This window comes from Balaenoptera physalus, assembly GCF_965194825.1.
Source record: "Balaenoptera physalus genome assembly, chromosome: 5".
NCBI lineage: Eukaryota > Metazoa > Chordata > Mammalia > Artiodactyla > Balaenopteridae > Balaenoptera > Balaenoptera physalus.
In genome coordinates, this window is record NC_138884.1 from 29951151 (window position 1) to 29971147 (window position 19997).

Sequence of the window (19997 nt, forward strand, 5' to 3'; positions counted from 1 at the left end):
CAAATAAAGCTGCTGTGAACATTTTTACATCTGTCCTTTGATGGACATGAACACTTTGCTCTTTGGTATATATACCCATGAGTAGAATTGCTGCAGTTCATCATAGGATATATATTTTTAGTTTTAGTAGATTTGTTAGTAGCTTTAGTTTTCCAAAGTTATTGTGCCAATTGCTTTCCTACGAGCAGCATATAAAATTTCTAGTTACTCTACATTACCAGCATTTGGTGTTGTGGGTCGTTAATTTTAGCCATTCTAGTGAGTGTGTATCTCATTGTGGTCTTACTTTGCATTTTCCTGAGGACCAATCCAACCAGAGTCTGTCTGTTCTGTTTTGTCTTCTTTTGTTTTATCACACATTTTCAAGCTACTGCCCCTGAGATCTTGATTCATTGAGTCTCCTGAGGTGAGGCCCAGGCACCTAGATTTCTCAAATACCCAACAAGTGATTCTGATGCGAAGATACCATGACACCTCTGGATGAAAATTAAATCATTTGTCAGCACTAAGGGTTTGTTTTAAAAGTCTCCAAGAATGTTTTCACACTCTATTAAGGAGATAGATGGTCATGACAAATAAGAAGATTGGACTCTGATGAAAGGTCTTCGATTTGTGATTAAATAATTTGAAGACATTTCAGGTTGCTTCAGTGAAAATTGTGACTACCGCTGTTTCTTGCTTGTATCCATTTGATAAATTTACCCTTATAAAATGTTCTTCCATAAAGAAGGGTATGTTCGGAAGTGAGAAGGTGGCAATTTTTTTTTAACTGCTCTTTTTACTTTATTTTATTTTTTATTTTTTTTGGCCACACTGTGCCAGCATGTGGGATCTTAGTTCCCTGACCAGGAATTGAACTGGCACCCCTGCATTGGAAGGCTGAGTTTTGTTTTTTTTTTAACTTAATTTTTTTTTTTTTTTGGCTGTGTTGGGTCTTCGTTGCTGCGCGCCGGCTTTCTCTAGCTGTGGCGAGCGGGGGCTACTCTTCCTCGTGGTGTGCAGGCTTCTCTTGTTGCGGAGCTCGGGCTTTAGGCACGCAGGCTTTAGTAGTTGCAGCACACAGGCTCAGTAGTGGAGGCACGTGGGCCCTAGAATGCACGAGCTTCAGCAGTTGTGGCTCGCGGGCTCTAGAGCACAGGCTCAGTAGTTGTGGCACATGGGCTTAGTTGCTCCGCGGCATGTGAGATCTTCCCGGACCGGGGATTGAACCCGTGTCCCCTGCATTGGCAGGTGGATTCTTAACCACTGCACCAGCAGGGAAGTCCCAAAGGCGGAGTTTTAGCCACTGGACCGCTGGGGAAGTAGAAGACGGCCATTTTAGCATTAATAGTAATGCATACTCTTTGTGGACTCTTATTTGCTAGGTTAGTTAGATATAAATCACATAAATCTATTTGAAATGCTTCTCTTTACAGAAAAAAATAAAAAATTTACAACAGACCTGGTAAATCAGGAATCAGTAGATACAGAGCGACCTTGACCTATTTACCTTTAATTGTGAACATAAAGGGAAAACTTTTGCAATAGCAACAAACAAATGTTCTGTCAACAAATGTAGCCCATCTTGGGAGGAAAGGATCTCATCTGGTCTCCTGACAGGAAGTGAGCAACACCCCAGTTTTATTACCACATGCTCAGGAAGGGTATGTCAGTAGTTTCAAAATCAGAGGATCTTAGCACATCAACTTTGAAATAGTCTACCTTACCCATAATAAAGAGTAAGATTGCTTCCCTGGGCTTAAGCACGTGTACCATTTGATTTAAAAAATATTATTTTGAATATTTCAAGGCATTGGCTGGGCACCCCAGCTTGTATGAGGGACACTAACTCCAGAGCGTTATGCTTCCAAATGGGATAAAGCTGTGCATTAAGGTAGGGATCGTGTGAACCAATCTATTATTTGTGGCTCCCCTCACAGAACAATCTACTCCTCTTCACTGAAAACTCGTTAAGGCTTTCCTTTGCAGTACTTATTAGCTTTCTAAGTAAAATTAAGAGTTTGCTGCAGCAGCTTATTAGGCCTTTAGTGGATGCTGATTATCATCTTCATGCCTTCTGAATTAAGAGGCAGGAAATAATTTTACACACAGAAGCACACCCTATGCTGATGTTTGGTTCTCAGAAACTTGATACCAGCATTACTTAGAAAGAGCAGTAAGTCAGAAACCCAAGTGAGGCAGAAAGCAATAAATATGGTCTGCTCAACTACTTGTAGGGTAGAATGGGGGCTAATCCCATGTCTCTCTAAGGTTGAAGAGAAGTTTCTTCTTTCAGACCAGTTGGTTAACTTTGGCTAGAAGTTTTATGTTGAAGACTATTTAGATACCATGCCATGCTGGCATTAAAATCACAGAGTTGAGGATATAGTCAAATTACCATGAGTAAAATCATCCCAAACGCTCAAACTTTGAAGATGGTGCATTATCTGAGCCCAGGGTGGTAAAGCAGTGTCCCCTTCCCTTTTAAAGTCCTTTGTGTGCCATGTTGTTTGGAACGGTTGGGCTTGCTGTTCACGGCTATTTGAAGGTCTTTTCTTCCATGAGCTTGCTAGTGAACATAATGAAGTGAAGAGTGAACTACTCTCTAGTTCTTGCCTCTGAGAAGTATACATAAGTCTTCCCATATTGTGAACAAGATTTTTTTGTTAAAAAAGGAACCTTTGAATCCCAGTCCTTTTGTCAGAAAATGGAGAGGCTTTTGCAGCTATAAAAGAGTAAAACACTTGCATCATTCACAGGTGGCAGAAATGGAAGGTTAAAAATGAGATAGTCAAAAAAAAAAAAAAAATGAGATAGTCCCATTGTGTTAATAAAACAAGGCCAAACAAAAGTGATTGCTTGGCTGGGTGACTTTTTTCCCATTTAAGATGAATCACTCAGTTCGTTTAATATATAGCCATCCAGTTTAGAAAAAATACTAAAGCAAAAGTGTATCTATAAAAACAACAACTTGAAAAAAAAAAAAAAAACCTGCCTGGAAAAGTTATTTTAGGAATTACAGTGGAAAACTAGAATTCATACTATTTTATACAGTAAAGTTTTTCCAGTGTTTAGTTTGATTTTGTTTGGTCAGAGCTAAACATTGAACTGGATTATACAATTTTACCATATCTCTGTGGTAGAAGAAAGAAGTATATAAAATATACTTGTGAATACACTCTGTAGGCTACATAGAATACAGCAACTACTTTGTGATTCCTCTGCTTTTTTTTTCTCCTCAATGTTGTATGTATTTTTCTTAAGGTCTTTAAAGGGTAAATATTTTTCATAGTTCTCTAAAGTTTAACACTCCACAAGGATTTATTCTGAGTCACTGATTAATCTATGGCATTTCACATCCCCTTAGATAAATCTGTTTATATTTGTTTCAAAATCAAAACAGTAAAACATTTCATAGGGTATGTTATAAACACTATTTATAACCAGCATCAATTAGACAGGATGAGGTATTTATGAGTTCCTGCGAAATTATGCCATTATCTTGTATAAATGTCGAAAAATTAATTTTTTCTTTTCTCACCATCGTCTGTTCTGGCCTTTCATAAATAAGAAAGAATGAATTAATTAATTTCTGTCATAAAGTGTTAGCTTTTGTTAGATGAGCTTGTGTGAAGACTTGACATTGCGTGCAGCATAACAAAGATAGAACATTAGAAATTAGCTCAACTTCTCCTTAACTCAGGCCAAAGTCTCCAACAGAAAGAAATTTTCATACTCGGTTAGCATCTAGCAGGGCTCACAGATTTCTGGAAGAGCAAATTCCAAACTGCACGTGCAGGTGAAGGGGTCTTGCAGATTGGGGATTGCTTTCACCTCTTCCAACCTGGTATAGAGAAAGTGCTAAGTGAGTTTCTGTTGGGTGAATGGAGTGTTTTCGAGCATCTGCCCCAGGAGTTCTGAGCATTTTTGTTTGCTTTGGGGACCCACAATTAAAGATAAACTAATTAAAGATAGCCATATTCACGTGTTATCATTCAAGCTTTACCATTAGGATATGAGCTTCTCTGCCTAGGAGGAAGAGTTTTGAAATGAGCTACATAAACTTGGCTGTAGTGCGTATGTGGATGTTAATGTTGAATACGTAAAGACCTCATCAAAAGCACATGGACTTATTCTGTAGAATCTAGAGAAGAGAGAGCAGACATTTCGCTCTTCCCTGGGGAATTGACAGGCCAAATGACCTGCCTGTTATTCTATTCTATAGAACATATCAAGTCTTCTTACCACTTTTTAGCATCGTTAGGTACTGTTTTGTTGTGAAAAATCTCAGTTTCAACCCAGCCTTTTCTGTTCTAATATAAACAGACAATAAACAGGTTTGTTTATTCGAATATGAGCATTTACCTTTTTTTTCTGGATTTATAGCCCCGAATTCGTAACCAGACTAACAGAATTTTTCTTCTGGGACCTCAAAATTTTCCTTGGTTGTGTCAGTGAGATTTTATTTCTAGGCTTTCAACTTGTTTTCAAATTACTTCATTCTACACAATTTAGCTATTTTCATATGTCTTCTCAGAATGTAGTTAAGTGCTTAATAAATTACTTCTTTACCTGCTGCCTTCTTTACCTTTTGCATGAAAATACTACAGAAATCCGATAATGGCAAATGAGGCTATGAGCCGAGGGAAGAGGTGATGCCTTAAAGAAAAGCTCTTTCCTTAAATGTGAATCCTGGAGTTAGACATATTTCTCCCTAGTCGGTGGCTAAGAAGTAGAAAGAAAAGAATGAACAGCAAGATAAACATGGGGTAAAGAGCTGGCCCTGGTACACACAGCACCATGGGCCTGTAGATACCACATAATAAAATGGGTCTCCTTGGGAGGTTGGCTTGGCTTAGAAAGTGCTTTATTATCATGGAAAAAAAGTCTGCTGCTACTTGTGCTAACATCTCCATTCCCAGTAACCTCAAAACCAAAGAGTGTTCAAGGCAACGTTAACCAAGGCTTTTTTTTTTTTTTTTTTTTTGGCACACCCTGAAGCTTGAGGGATCTTAGTTCCCCCACCAGGGATCGGACCTGGGCCCCAGCAGTGAAAGCTCCAAGTCCTAACCAGTGGACTGCCAGGGAATTCCCAACCATGGCTTTTTTAGAGCCCCTGGAAGAAAGAACCCTACCCTTCAGATCTCTTTAACGAGAACCAATAATTTTCTGTGTCAGCGTTGCCATTTAGGTAGTACGTATTTTAACTGATATTGTCCTGGTTTATCCTGTCTCCATGTGTTTAAACGATTTATCTCCAAACTTTCCAGTAGCTGGTCACAAAGCACCGAGCTGATCTCCCTGTGCTCTGCGGCTGCTTCCCACTAGCGATCTGTGGGATAGGGAGGGTGGGAGGGAGACGCAAGAGGGAGGAGATACGGGGATATATGTATACGTATAGCTGATTCACCTTGTGATACAGCAGAAACTAACACCACATTGTAAAGCAATTACACTCCAATGAAGATGTTTAAAAAAAAAATGGGATGGACAGTGATGGTCACACTTGGGTGTTGCAGATCCCGTGAAGCCACCTGGCAGCTCCTTACCAGCACCAGCTGATTTACCGCTGGCGATAAATACAGCACCACCGTCCACCCAGGTGGATGCCTCCTCGGCTGCTCCACCTCCTCCGTATCAGCTAATTAGCCTTCCACCACACCTGGAAACCCTTGGCATCCAGGAGGATCCTCAGGACTACCTCTTGCTAATCAACTGTCAAAGCAAGAAGCCTGAACCCACCAGGTAAACCACCTGCGCCTGTGCGTGCACGTGCATACCCTTAGGCATTCTTACCTTTAAACTTTTGTAACCCTGATTTGAAGGCTTAAAAGTAACCACCTATATATAGAAGCGCATCTTTTAGGCTTATAATTCAGGTTGATGTTCCTCCACGAATGATTTCTGATATTCAGGAGATTTTATTGGAGAAGCACACTGTCTATCATTTTTGGCAAAGAACACGTGCGCCTTCATGGCTCTTTTGGAAATCTGTCTCCTGTGTCTTAGTCCTTGTTACAGATTCACAGTGTTAACTTTGCTTAACAGATTTCACTGATTTATAAATGGTGATCTTGCTCCATTTCTTGTGTGATTGTAAACCAGCCAAGGGTCATCTTTTGTTTCTGAAGAAGGAGAGGAATACCTACTGCTAGAAGATTTTGAAAGCAAAACGATTCCATTGCAGTGAGTGTGTTGTGGTTGCTTTGGATCTGTGTGAGAAATTAATCGTACAGGTAAAATCCCAATATAGCAAATCCTATGGAATAAACAAATCAGATGTTCGTGAAATTTGGTGAAATCAAATATATTGCTAAAAACTTTGAAACTTTCAAATCTTCACACCTAGCGATGAAGCAGAGCTTACCACATGCCTTGACTTTGCAGATTTTTGAGTAGAATGAAGTCTGTGGATTTCAGTACTTGACCAAAGATATCATAAAAGTTTGCCGAATCCTTGGTTTCCCTGTCATCTTGATCTCTGCTCCCATACCCCTCTTTTCTTCTAAGCTATAAGATATTTTAATTTAATTGTTCTTCTCATTTGATGTTGAATAATTGGAAGACTGGAGGTAACGGTGAGAACTGAGCCAGAAATTGATGATCACAAGGCCTGTCATACCATTAATAGCTATGTGACAACTGGTGATATGGGGTATATTTATTATCTTAATTTGCAATATCAAGGAGGGAGGTGAATTGCATTGAAATATAAAAGTTCTTTTTTAAATAGGGATATTAGATTCAAGCATTATTTTTATAAAAAAAAGTTTTTTTTCATGTTGAAAGTGACTGTTACTGGGCTAAAGGATCATACAAAACCCTTGTTCAAAAATTTTTATATAGAATTTGTTAAGATCCACAAATTAGTTTCTGTGAACCATTCCCTGAGATAGTGGAAATAGCTCACAAACCTTCCAAAGATGAGTTTCTATATATTTGTTGTAATGGGATTTTACCTGTAAACGTAAAAAAAAAAAAAAAAAAAGAAGGAAAAATTATAAATCAACACTAGTTAATATCAAATTCTAACTTGATTTTTGCTTGTTTGCTGTGAGAATTTAAAATTATACACTCGCAACGTTGTTGCATATGCTACTAATAACTAAGATTTTATTTTAGGGAGCTCCACAATTATTTTTCCATCTCAGCTTTTCAAAAGCCAACAGCTAAGTGACAGTTCTCAGTACATTTTCTTTTTATATAGTGTCTTTCATTGATCTCATTGGTATCATAGCTTTCCTACTGTAGTAGAAATTATGCTCAAAATCATTACTCAGATATATTTTGTATCTGTATTTTGCAAAAGTGACAGTTAAATAGCAAATATTCGTGAAGTACCCACTGAGGGCCCACTGTTTCGCTAGGTGCTATGAAGGTACAAACTAATTACGTAAGATACAGCCCCCTTAGATTCAGTCACCTTCAGAGTTTAAAAGTAAAGCTTGTGAAGGAATCAAAACATGCAAGCGTGAAGTGCTTATAGATGAAGGCAAGATGTGAGCATTGCCTTGCAAACGCCCGTTCATCCTGCGGTCCTCAGCTCAGACATCTCCTCCAAGGAGGCATTCCACTAAACTCCCAGGCTGTGTTAAATGCCTCTCTGGGTTTTCAGAGAATCCCGGTTGTACCCCCATGTCTCTGTTTTATTGGGTTGGCCAAAAAGTGCCTTCGGTTTTTTAAGTAAAACTAAAAGACACATTTTTCATTTTTACCAAGAGCTTTATTGAACAATATATTCACCCTTTTGTTCCACTATCTTCTGCCATTTTTCAGGCAACTTCATAATTCCATCTTCCCAAAACTTTTTATCTTTTTGAGCAAAGAACTATTCCAGGTGCCTTTTACAGTCTTCCAGGGAATTGAAATTTCTTCCATTAAGAGAATTTTGTAAAGACCGAAATAAATGGAAATCCGAAGGTGCAGTGTCTGGTGAATACGGCGGATGAGTCAGAACTTCCCAGCCAAGCTGTAACAGTTTTTGCCTGGTCATCAAAGAAACATGCAGTCTTGCATTATCCTGATGGAAGATTATGCGTTTTCTGTTGTCTAATTCTGGACGCTTTTCCTCAAGTGCTGCTTTCAGTTGGTCTAATTGGGAGCAGTACTTGTTGGAATTAATCGTGTGGTTTTCCGGAAGGAGCTCATAACAGAGGACTCCCTTCCAATCCCACCATATACACAACATCACCTTCTTTGCATGAATACTGGCCTTTGGTGTGCTTGGTGGTGGTTCATTTCGCTTGCCCCATGCTGTCTTCCATTTCACATTATTGTACAGTATCCACTTTTCATCACCCGTCACAATTTGTTTTAAAAACGGAACATATTCATTATGTTTAAGTAGAGAACTGCATATGGAAATACGCAGTTCTCAAGAAGGTTTTCTACACTTAATTTATGTGGAATCCAAACCTCAAAGCGATTAAAACATAACCAAGCTGGCACAAATGATTTTCAACGCTTGATTTGGATGTTTTGGGTACGTCAGCTATCTCCCACGTGGTATAACGCTGATTGTTCTCAGTTAATGTCTCGATTTGATCGCTGTCAACTTCAACTGGTCTACCCGACCGTGGAGCATCGTCCAGTGAGAAATCTCTAGCACAAAACTTCGCAAACCACTTTTGACACGTTCGATCTGTCATAGCACCTTCTCCATACACTACACAAATCCTTCTTTGCGTTTCAGTTGCATTTTTACCTTTCTTGAAATAATAAAACATAATATGCTGAAAATGTTGCTTTTTCCTTCCATTTTCAATATTAAAATGGCTATACAAAAATTCACCAATTTTGATAAATCTTTTTTTAAATGCACGCTGATATGACAGCTGTCACATACAGTCTAGCAAAACTGTTTCAAATGAAGTTAAAGACAACTAAGTGCTACTAGAGCCATCTTACGGAAAAAGCGGAACGAACCTTTTGGCCAGCCCAGTATCACAGAATTGGAAATAGCTTGATAACTTTATGTATTCTCCACTAAACTCTAAGCTAGTCAAAGACAGGGAACTTAGTACTCATTGTACTTCTAGCTTCTTCTTAACTTCACGTTTGAATTAAATCAGGTATAAATTTTAGAATATGTGTTAGAAATTCCTAGAAAGGTCAGTGCAAGTGTTTTTGAGAGAGAGGGTGAGATACCTCATAGGAGGAGTAGCCTCAGTGCCAAGTGGAGTTGTTTGTGGGCTTTTTGTAGTTCCTACAGCCTGTAGGAACGCTTAAAGGGATTTTCTCTGAATAGGTGAGTGACCTGAGAACCATGTTTTGGAAATATTGATCTTCTAGCGGTCCTGGTCCTATCGATGGTACGATAGGTTGGAAGAGGCAGAAGCTAGAGGAAAGAAGTTTGCTGAGGGAGGGGTCCGTGGTGTAGATCTCAGCAGAGATACGGACCTGAACTTGGGGTGGTGACAGTGGGAACAGAGTGGGGGAATAGGCGCTTGGCTAGAAAGAACGACTTTGTGCCCAAGTGATGGTGGTGATCAAAGAGAATGAATCAAAGTTGATTGGATTTTGAGTTTAGAGAATCTGGGATATAAAGACATTTCTTTTCATGGCAAGTCAGAAAGGACCACCAATTTGAGAAGTAAGTTGAGTTTAGTTTGGTACACATGAGCAAGGGAACACTGGGATAACCAAGTAGCAATACGTTTGAACCATTTGTAAATACAGGACTCAGAGTTTGGTGAGAAGATGGCAGTTGTCAGCATTCAGTAGAAGGGGAAGTTACGGGAAAGGAGGATTTTTTAATGGTGTGTGCTATAAAGACTTACAGGACTGATTTCTGATGGCCATTTCCAGGTTGGAGAGACAGGAAGAAAGAGGCAGTCAGTGAAACAAGGGCATAATCAGTGAGGAAGAAGGAAAGTCAGGATATTGCAATAAAGGTCCTCTGATAGTAGTGGGGGAGAGTTTCAGTGAATAAATGCAATACACAGCGCCAGATGTTACCAAGAAATCAGGGAGATATGCCCTTTAAAAAAAAACTATCACAAGTTATTTTTTTTAAATATTGAGTTTAAATTCCTACAGGACTTTGGACAACACACATAGGTAGTTAAGGTATCTTGTTTAGCATTAAGGAAGGACAAGCGTTCTGGTATTGGTAGCTTCATTTTGACTTATTCCCAAATTTCGTGATACCACAAAATACAGAGACCAAAAATGTACCCAAAGCATAAAATACACTCTAATGAGATTTCTCAAGGTGAATTATTGTTCGGAGTTGGCTAACTCCTTGCCTTGTATTTTGATTCTTTTCATAGTATTGGCTAAATATTTGTTAAAGAAAATAAATAGAAAGGAAGATACACAAAACCTATCAAGTTGCCACCTCCTTGTATGACACATTGAATGTATTCAATACCAGGTAATCATTAGACTTTTCATTTTACAGAACAACAGAGTTGCCACAGGTGGGCTAAAGAGCAGTGGATCACCTTGATAAACTGTTGGCACGAGGTTTTTGCATGCTTTTCAGAGGAAGTGCTTTTCCTGGTGTCTTGTGCCTTAATTATTTACCTTCCTCCAAGTTTTGTACCTTTCTAATTCCAGTGCTTCAGGGATTGTGGTTTTATGTGTGGATATACTAGGTGGAGGTGGGGGGTGTGGACAGGTACAGAACGAGATTAGGGAGAATGCTTTTGGTTTTGTGGTGGCGGTTTTGTTATCTGGTGTATAATCATAAAAACTCAGGAACATTCGTGCTTTCAATCAGATGGGTCACACACACCAAAAACTTGAATGAAAAAAGCCATGGAGTTTGATTGCTAAGTTAGAAATACATTTATTAAAATGTAGTCTTCGGTCTTCACCGTGTTTTCTGTCATTAACAATTCTTATTTAGAACGCACGCTGATTCTGCGAAATCCACCCCTTCGGAGACAGACTGCAATGATAACGTCCCTGCTCATAAAAATCCTGCTTCCTCCCAGAGCAAACATGGAGTGAATGGCTTTTTCCAGCAGCAGATGATGTATGACTCTCCACCGTCTCGGGCTGCATCCGTTTCCGTAGACTCCAGCCTTTATAACCTGCCCAGAAGTCACTCCCACGACGTCTTACCAAAGGTGTCTCCTTCAAGTACCGAAGCTGACGGAGAGCTCTATGTTTTTAATACCCCATCCGGGACCTCGAGTGTAGAGCCTCAGATGAGGCATGTATCTATTAGTTATGACATTCCTCCAACACCTGGTAATACTTATCAGATTCCACGAACATTTCCAGAAGGAACCTTGGGGCAGACGTCAAAGCTAGACACTATTCCAGATATTCCTCCACCTCGGCCACCGAAACCGCATCCGGCTCATGACCGATCTCCTGTGGACACGTGTAGCATCACACGCACAGCCTCTGACACTGACAGTAGTTACTGTATCCCGACAGCAGGGGTGCCACCGTCCCGTAGTAATACCATTTCCACTGTGGATTTGAACAAATTGCGAAAAGGTCAGCTCCAGTTGGCTTTTCCTGGCTTAGAGGTTAATGATAGAAAATCTCTTTTTCTGAGTATTTGTTCTTGGACGCTTAGTGTGACATTAAACGGCAGTCCCTTTTTTCTTCAGCGCTGCAGTTACCCACTCAGGTAGCGAAGCTGTCAGAGCCTCATTAGATCCCAGGAAGTGTGTTTGTGCAGGCAGCGTGTGCCTGTGTACATGTTGTGGTGGAAGGGAGAAAGACGAGGAGTTTTTCATCCCTAAGAAGTATGGCCTTAGTAATACTTCCCTGCCTCAGGGAGTGTGCGCCGCTCTCTCTCACTTGCTCTACATCCTGGGTGAGCAGACCCGATGGGGCAGAGGCACAGGAAATGGACCAGCCACAAAGCCTTTCCCAGTCATACCCTTTCCCGTATTTGTGTCCTATTACGGCCGCTTCTGTGTCACATCTGTTGGGCTCTGTTTCCTTCCTTCCCAGATCAACAGTTTTTACGTTATGTCTACCAGGTGATATTCAGTTGCAATCAGGTCATTCTGCTTTTTGTTTGTTTGGTTTTATTTATTTTTAAAGCTCTGAATCTTCTCTCCCCTTACCCCTTAGCCACTTCACTGATTCCTGTACCATCTTCCTAGAGCCTGCCAAAAGTTATAGACTTTGAGAGGAGAAAAATTGAGTCTGGGTTAGCCTCTGAGGGTCCTAAAGTCCTGAAAATAAAAAGCCCAAGTTTAAAAGGCACCCACCCTAAAAACTACGTCTGATACTTCTGGATTTTGTGGTAGAGTTATCCAGCTGTTCTAAAGAAGTTAAAGATTTGATGCCTTGTGGATGGTACTTATGTCAATACTTACTTAGCCATTCAACACCAATTTCTAACTTCTTTCTAGAAATGGCTGTAATGTATCTTCAGGTGGTTATAATAAGTTAGTGAGATATAAGTTATACCCAAGGGTACAAAAGATGAGAAAACAGAAGTATTTCTTTTCTCCATCTTTAAATAACCCATCTCACTGTCATAATCAAATACTGATACTGGTTAGCATATGAATAAATGTCTGCATTTTCTAGTGGTTTAATGTTTCAATTCAGTATATTATTCTTTGAGCATCCTTTTTAAAATCTGTGTGTGTGCATGCATGCATATATGAAAAGAGAGAGAGAGAAGGTCATTCCTGATTACCCTGGGAACTGGCAAAGATGGGGAGAAATATTGATAGTTTGTTCTCTGTTTTAGATGCTAGTTCTCAAGACTGCTATGATATTCCACGAACATTTCCAACTGATAGATCTAGTTCACTCGAAGGCTTCCACAACCACTTTGTAAGTATAATTGACCTTGACATCATCAAGTGTATTTCATTGTCAAAACCTTCGCACTTAGGACCCTGAGACTAAATGAGATCCTGAAATAAAAGTCCCTTCAGATCCACATGAATAGGCATAACTTACAACTGTGTTTTCCTGTTTGACAGTAGTTCTTGTTTATTAAAAGAAATGTATGTGTGTTTTAGAAAATCAAAAATGTATTGACAGTGGGGAGTGTATCAAGCGAAGAACTGGATGAAAATTATGTCCCCATGAATCCCAACTCTCCTCCACGACAACATTCCAGCAGTTTCACGGAACCAATTCAGGAAGCAAATTATGTGCCAATGACTCCGGGGACATTTGATTTTTCTTCATTTGGAATGCAAGTGCCTCCTCCCGCTCATATGGGCTTCAGGTCCAGCCCGAAGACCCCTCCTAGAAGGCCAGTTCCTGTTGCAGACTGTGAACCACCCCCCGTGGATCGGAACCTCAAGCCAGACAGAAAAGGTAAGGAGAGCGTGGCGTGGTAAAAGGGCCAGGGCTTGCCAATTGAGATCTGCATTTAACTGTCATTAAATCCAAAACGGAATCGGGACTAGAAATTCAGAAGTATTTCATATTACCTAAGTTACCAGCTTGTTTAAGTAAAGTAGTATTGCTGTTTATAGATTAATAATTATTATGTCATATGTTGATGCCCAGGTGAGATTTTTAAGTCTCCTATCTCTGGAGCAGAGGTTACAAACTAAACTATTCACAAGGATTGGCAAGCAACAGGAGATAATTAGGAGAAACTGGAATGCCCTTGGCCCATCCAAATGGAGTCACTAATTACTGCCTGCCTACAATCCTTTGTGAACTTGTGAAACTAACATGGGCCCCCTAGAGGAAAATCTTCTGATTATCAAAGGAAGTCAAAATTTTGGGGTTTTATATGTATTTTCTTTTGATTTTTAAGTTCTACCACCTAATTTAATTATTTTAAAAAAAACAAAACGAAACATTGCAGACCATACCACACACTTTTACAAGCTAGATAACGTCTTTGGCTGGTCTTTTGTAACCTCTCCTCCGGAGTATTTAATATCAAATCAGACTTGAGATTATTAGTGCACTTGCCATGATTCTTTAAGAACAGTAAGGTTGCTTGTATACTCTTTCCATTCTGTGCATATAACAACTTTTTAAAAATGATTCTGCCTTTGCTGGGGTGTAAACAAATGCTTCTAGTCTGTTCTTTCATACTGGCCTTCATAAGTAACATTAAATTCTAAGGTGGCATGGTTGGTTAAGAACTCAGTGTAAAAGAAACTTTTCAGCCAAACTGGTAATATGTACCCAAGCTTTTGAAATTTGGGTTCAAGTGGTTAAACCCCAGACAGCCAGCTGTGTTGCCGCAGGCTGCAAGTGTGATTTAATCTCGACAACCAAGTAAGTTACTGTATTGGCTGTGAGATGCGTGGCACAATTTCTGGGGAATTCAGCACATTTGAAGAGTCTCGTGTGCTCTATGTAGCTGTTTTCAAAAAGCATGTAATGTTTGTGTAAATTTCTCATTAACCTGGGCTTGGATGATTAATAGTCATTCTAATTAAGTTCCCAGTGTGGGGAACAGAGACTGAGACTCAGAGTATCTTAAGAAAATGAGTTTTGTTTTGTTTTGCTTTTAAGAAAGTAAATGAAAAGAGAAAGTTAGTGGCAACTGAGACACTCCTAGGAGGCTGTCACTTTGTCCTGCCCTCCCTGCATTTCTGTCCTCTGGAAACTCTTTGATCCTGCTTTGCTCTCCCTCACATTCTTTCCTTCTTTCCTGTTTTCTTTTACGCTGCATCCTCTACTTTACGTGCTTTCTGCTGTCAGAGAGCCTTGGCCTCTGATAGCCCTGCGTGGCCTCGATTCCGCCCTGTGGCTCCTTTTTATGGGCCCTCGCAGCTTCCACATCTGCTGCTAATTGCCTTGTTCATTATTGACTCACTGCAGATCGCTCAGCGAAGCTTTGATTGGTCTCGTTTGTCTGTCCACACCAGGCCACAAGATAGATTGTAGGTTGCAGGCGAGCCCACATGCTGGCTGCTGTTGGGTCAAGGGGCCCACCTTTGCTCAGACAGCTGGAAAGATGGTCGCACCCCCGGTCACCCCAGAGGCTCCAGCAGCAGAGCCATGATCAGGGCTGGCTATTTTAGAAACAGTGTGAGCATCCCAGGCTTTTTAGGTGATAACTTTTCCTTTTGTTTCTCTTGGTCCTCATTTGTTTCTAAATCTATTTAGACATCCCTCGTCGTTTTCTTCTTTGCATACAACACACAGAAGTATGTTTGGACATGTATAGATTTATAATTGAGCCCACAGAGGGTGGAAGGATTAAGATACAAGTGTCAGGAAGTCCGTGAAACATCGAAATCCTCATTTTAATGCTAAACTGGTTCTCTCCTTCTTTTCCTGTAATTAGCGCATGTTGGCAGCAGATCGCTAGTTTTTGACGCCAAACGTAACCGTTTTATATCTTGAGGTCCCCACATAAATGTGGACGTGGTGTGCTGTGGGCGAGGCATGGGGCTCTGAGTCCTTGCGGCTTTGCTCCCCCTGCCTGTCCTTCCTCCCCCTGCCTGTCCTTCCTCCCATCAGGCTCTGCGTCACACAGTTGGAAAATTCCTGGTATATTTCACAGTTAATGGTTTCATGTGGTAAGCACAACGCAGAGTCAGAAAAGGTCCCTATTTACATGTTGGAAAGTTTTAGGATCATAATGAAATGCTTTTAGTATCATCTAGGTCTGACAGAGTTCACGTACCCCCATATTATAGTACATAGTATTTTATGCAGGCAGCATAATAAAATGGCATGTGTACTCTATATCATATATATTGTACATATGTGTAATTAAACCTCCCTATGTAAATATATAGTGAAAGTACTATATATTCTAGTACATGAGAGACTGTCCTAGTCCTCTAAACCAACCAATGGTGACCCTACTTGTAGAACAGAACAAAGTAGGTCCCTTGGTTACTTTTGGAGATTCTGTTTAGTCTTTAAAAAATTAACTGAGCTATTGAAAGACAATCTTGAGCTCATGGGCCAGATTACTGATTTGGTATTATTGCTTAGATACAAGATGAACTGAGAAAGAACCCAGAATAAAATTGCCACATAGTTTTTGACAAATTCAAGGAGAATAATAGGTTTAGCAAAACAGTAAAGAAGTTACTTAAAGTCTTAGTTATAAAAAAAGGGGGTGGGTTGCTTTTCTTATTATTACTCTACTTTTTAAAATAAATATGATACAAGAGAAGGCATGAGAAAGTATCTAATATTGCAAGGCAAACTTTGTCAAGTCACTTTAGAAAGTTATAGCTATTCGAGAAAAACATTTTAAAACCCAAATTCAGATCTTGGAGCAAAGTTTATCCTTAAAAACTTAAACCGTAAAACAGACGTCTTATTTCGTCCTGAAATTCTTCTCATGGTGCATAGCATCTAATGAGTCTGTTTTCATTTCAAATTTTGTGACATCAGATACATGGCTCTGTCTATTATTTTAGTATCTCTTATTAACTAAACCTCATAATAAGCAAACCTTATTCTATAAAATATGGCTTGATCAGTTCCAAAACTCAATACAACTAACTCAACACCCAGTATAACTGATTTCTGTGATCGTCTTCTTGGGAAGGGTCTACAGTAAATGAGTGACATTCTAGTCTTGTTTATACCCCCAATTATAGATGTCAGCTGCTGTAGTTAGTAGTACGGATGAGTTTTTCAAATACTTCTGAGTAATTGAAGCTGCAGAAATACGTGCATGTTTTAAACACTTACATTCAATGTATTTTCATGGACACTTTACCCAGTCACCCAACTGTGGTATCTATATTTTCACCCATACTATTTCTGTCACAATAGTATTTGTTCTGAACCATATCTTGTGTGTATTAACAGAGGAGAAAATCATAATTTACATGTACTGTGTTAAATATTAGGAAAACAGATGAGTCATTGGAAATGCAGGACAAATTCTGTTTTGATTACTTCAACTGAAACTTTTAAATTTTAATGGAGAAGCAACTTTGTAAAGTTTGGGAAATTTCTATAAGATATTGTGATTTCTCTTAAAGTAAGTTCTTACATAAATCTACGAGATTTCATCTGTGCACTTAACTGGGCCCACTCACTCTCTTTCTAACGTGATATAGCAGCTGTTCAAGGCTCAGATATACTGTCTTTATATTTTGTTTTGTTTGGCTTTGTCCATTCATGGCTTTCTGCAGTAGATCTGACCATTAGTTGTTGTATTGGTTTTAAAAAAGCAGTGCGAGGTTACTTCTTCTGTTTTTGTACATTCGTTTGTTTAAAATATCTTCAGGTCCTTCTGGATCTTCACTTTGGTATAGGAAGGATCCAGAAGACCAATCGAGGAGCTTCTCTAGGTGGATCTTTTTGGTATCTTTGCTATAAATATTTGCTCAAGAGAGCTTCTAAAGAAGTTTTTTGAAAGTGATTAAAAATTAACATGCTTTCGAAAAACTACTTTTATACTATAATAAATGTTTGGAAGATGGGTAAATGATACCAGTAAATATAGCTAGATTTTAATAAACAAGTATTAAAGTTTGACTCTCAAGTCAGATTTTTGGGTTGGTGGTTACAGTTTAAAGGAAATGAGTACAGAGTGCATTTTTACAGCACAGCCTCTACGTGCGGGTTTTTTTCCTAAATATTCCTGACCTTCCAATATAATTATCATTATTATAGTCCCCTTTATACAATGAGACTATTCAAACAAGTGTAAAAGTTTTTCAGTGTGCTACCTTGATTACTCCTTGGAATTAGAGGATAATAATGTTGTGAATTATTTTTCTTCTTTCTTGATTTCTGAGATGCCTACTGGAAATAGTAGCATCATCTGTGAAACTTCAGATGAGTGAATAATTTAGGCTAAGTTAGACCTATAATGGTAGAGAAAATAAATTTTCCACTTTGAGTTGCATTTATGTAAGCAGTACCTAGTAAAAATAATAATTGTGTATGGACTTTTCAAAAAGGACTGCATCTGCTTCTTTGAAGCATGACCTCGTATGACTGCCTTGACCATATTTGGTATGATCAGCTTTTGAAACAACATTCAGTTGCTCTTATTTTCTTTTTTTTCCTTCAAAGGCAAACACAAAGTTAAGACATTGATCAGATTAAACACCACCATCAGATTAAGCTTTAAGAGAACCGCAGTTCATCAAAACAGATTGAAGGGCCTCCCAAGTTATAGGATGTACCCTCTGATAGGTCTGGGGTCTCGAAACCCAAGGAAGGACAGGTGGCTTCTCTAAAGAAGCTCCCGTTTAGTGGGAAAGTGGAAAAGTAAACACATTATCATAATTAGCACAGAAGGGGGCTTGTGGTTGAGGTTAGCTCTTGGCCCTGCAGGCTGTCTCCTCTGAGGAGAGTCTCAGAGGGTGAGTGGCAATGAAATGATGATAGAGGATCTTCTATCAGAATAAACAGCATACCCAGATCCTTTAAAAAGAGGGGACTGGCTCAGAGTCTTGGGTGGGAGGGAGGAAAGTATGAATGCAGGAACGAATGCCAAATGCCTGGCAGGTGCCAGCTCCTGGGGGTTTTATAATCCATGCTAATGAGTTTGGCCTTTATTCTGAGAACACCATTAAAGGGTTTTATGTAGGCAAGTAACATAATCAGGTCGGCCCCTAGAAAGCTCATTCTAAGATTTAAGGATACCATAGGGGGAAAATGGTATTTTTTAATGCAAACTGTTATAAAATCACACTTTTTTTCAGCATCTTCTTTAAAGAGTGCTTTGCCCGGTGTTCCAAACCCAGGGTTCTTGACGCCTCGCTTTAGAGATGATCAGACAGGGAGGCATAACAAAAGTCCCTGTCCTGACTCGAAATTGCTGCCTCCACTTGGGGACCTAGAGTGAGTGATTTTTACAAGTTTGGAGGCCACTTGGAGTGTAAGTGGAGGCATACAGTGTGAGTTCAATTGCAGAAAAACAAACCAGGTAAGTGCAGCGCACATTAAAAAAAGGAAGCCAGGACTAAAAAACTTACAGATTCTTTAATTTTCTTGGATAAATGAAAACAAACTATTGCCATTATAAATAGAAAGTAAAACTGATACAGGGAAATCAGAGAGAAAGTGGAATCTAGAGTAACTCTTAAGAGATCTGCTATGGCAACTGCAGACAGAGGAAACAAAGCAGGTGTGGTGGGTCCCAGAAGATGAATTCCATTTCGAACATGCAGTGTGAAAGCCTACAGAACCTCCATGTGGGGTGACTTTGTAGGTATGCCAGTAAGGATCTTAGGGGAGATCTGAACCAGAGGTTAAGATTTACCAAGTTGTGCTCCAAATGAGGGAGCAGATCCCATGATCCAGAGATTGACAGCCCCGGGGGGAGATTGTTTTAACCCCTGAGGGTTAACGCACAATGGGGTGCCCTTTGCTAAAGAAATGCGTCATGTCGCTTTCTTTGTTCAAACCTAATCTAGCTAAAGCCTCCTTGTTAACTGTCTTGGATTTAAAAGCTGAGGCTGGGCTTCCCTGGTGGCGCAGTGGTTGAGAATCTGCCTGCTAATGCAGGGGACACGGGTTCGAGTCCTGGTCTGGGAAGATCCCACATGCCGCGGAGCAACTGGGCCCGTGAGCCACAACTACTGAGCCTGCGCGTCTGGAGCCTGTGCTCCGCAAGCAGAGAGGCCGCGATAGTGAGAGGCCCGTGCACGGCGATGAAGAGTGGCCCCCACTTGCCGCAACTAGAGGAAGCCCTGGCACAGAAACGAAGACCCAACACAGCCAAAAAATAAATAAATCAATAAATAATAATTAAAGGTGCTCATAATTAAAAAAAAAAAAAAGCTGAGGCTCAAATGAGTTAACACTGTTGACTCTTAGAATTTGAGAATCAGTGTATCCCCAGAGTTGGTTCCTTTTCTGCCTCTGCTTTAGTCTTATCTCATACCCTTTAATTGTCGCACTTAAGTAATTAGAGAAACATTCCAGTACTTGCCTCTAGGCAGCAGAGGAGAAGTACGTACACCTTGGACTTTTTTTTCCTTTCTCTCCTCATAAATAATACTGAGCCATTATTTGAGTATCACTTTCATTTCTGTCTGGAACATAAATGTCAAATTGAGCCAGGCAGTAAAAATACAAAGAAATGAAGCTACCAAAATGCATGAGTGACTAGGTTCAATTCAGGGCAACATTTTCACCTTGAGGCGTTTGTCCTAAAATCAGCCTTAAGCTTTGCATGG

At 39.7% G+C, this 19997-nt stretch overlaps 1 protein-coding gene across 5 annotated transcripts in view; it reads left to right on the forward strand.

Annotated features, from left to right (window-relative positions):
* Window positions 1–19997, forward strand: part of GAB1 (GRB2 associated binding protein 1) — a 125021-nt gene that overhangs the window by 89451 nt on the left and 15573 nt on the right. For 3 of the 5 annotated variants that reach the window (XM_082463366.1, XM_082463368.1, XM_082463370.1), the window contains exons 3-7: window positions 5499–5724; window positions 6085–6165; window positions 10832–11433; window positions 12653–12738; window positions 12930–13233. In XM_082463366.1, coding sequence (XP_082319492.1) covers window positions 5499–5724; window positions 6085–6165; window positions 10832–11433; window positions 12653–12738; window positions 12930–13233 — 1299 coding nt within the window. The remainder of the gene's footprint in view (window positions 1–5498; window positions 5725–6084; window positions 6166–10831; window positions 11434–12652; window positions 12739–12929; window positions 13234–19997) is intronic. The other 2 variants (XM_082463367.1, XM_082463369.1) reach the window with 1 other exon arrangement.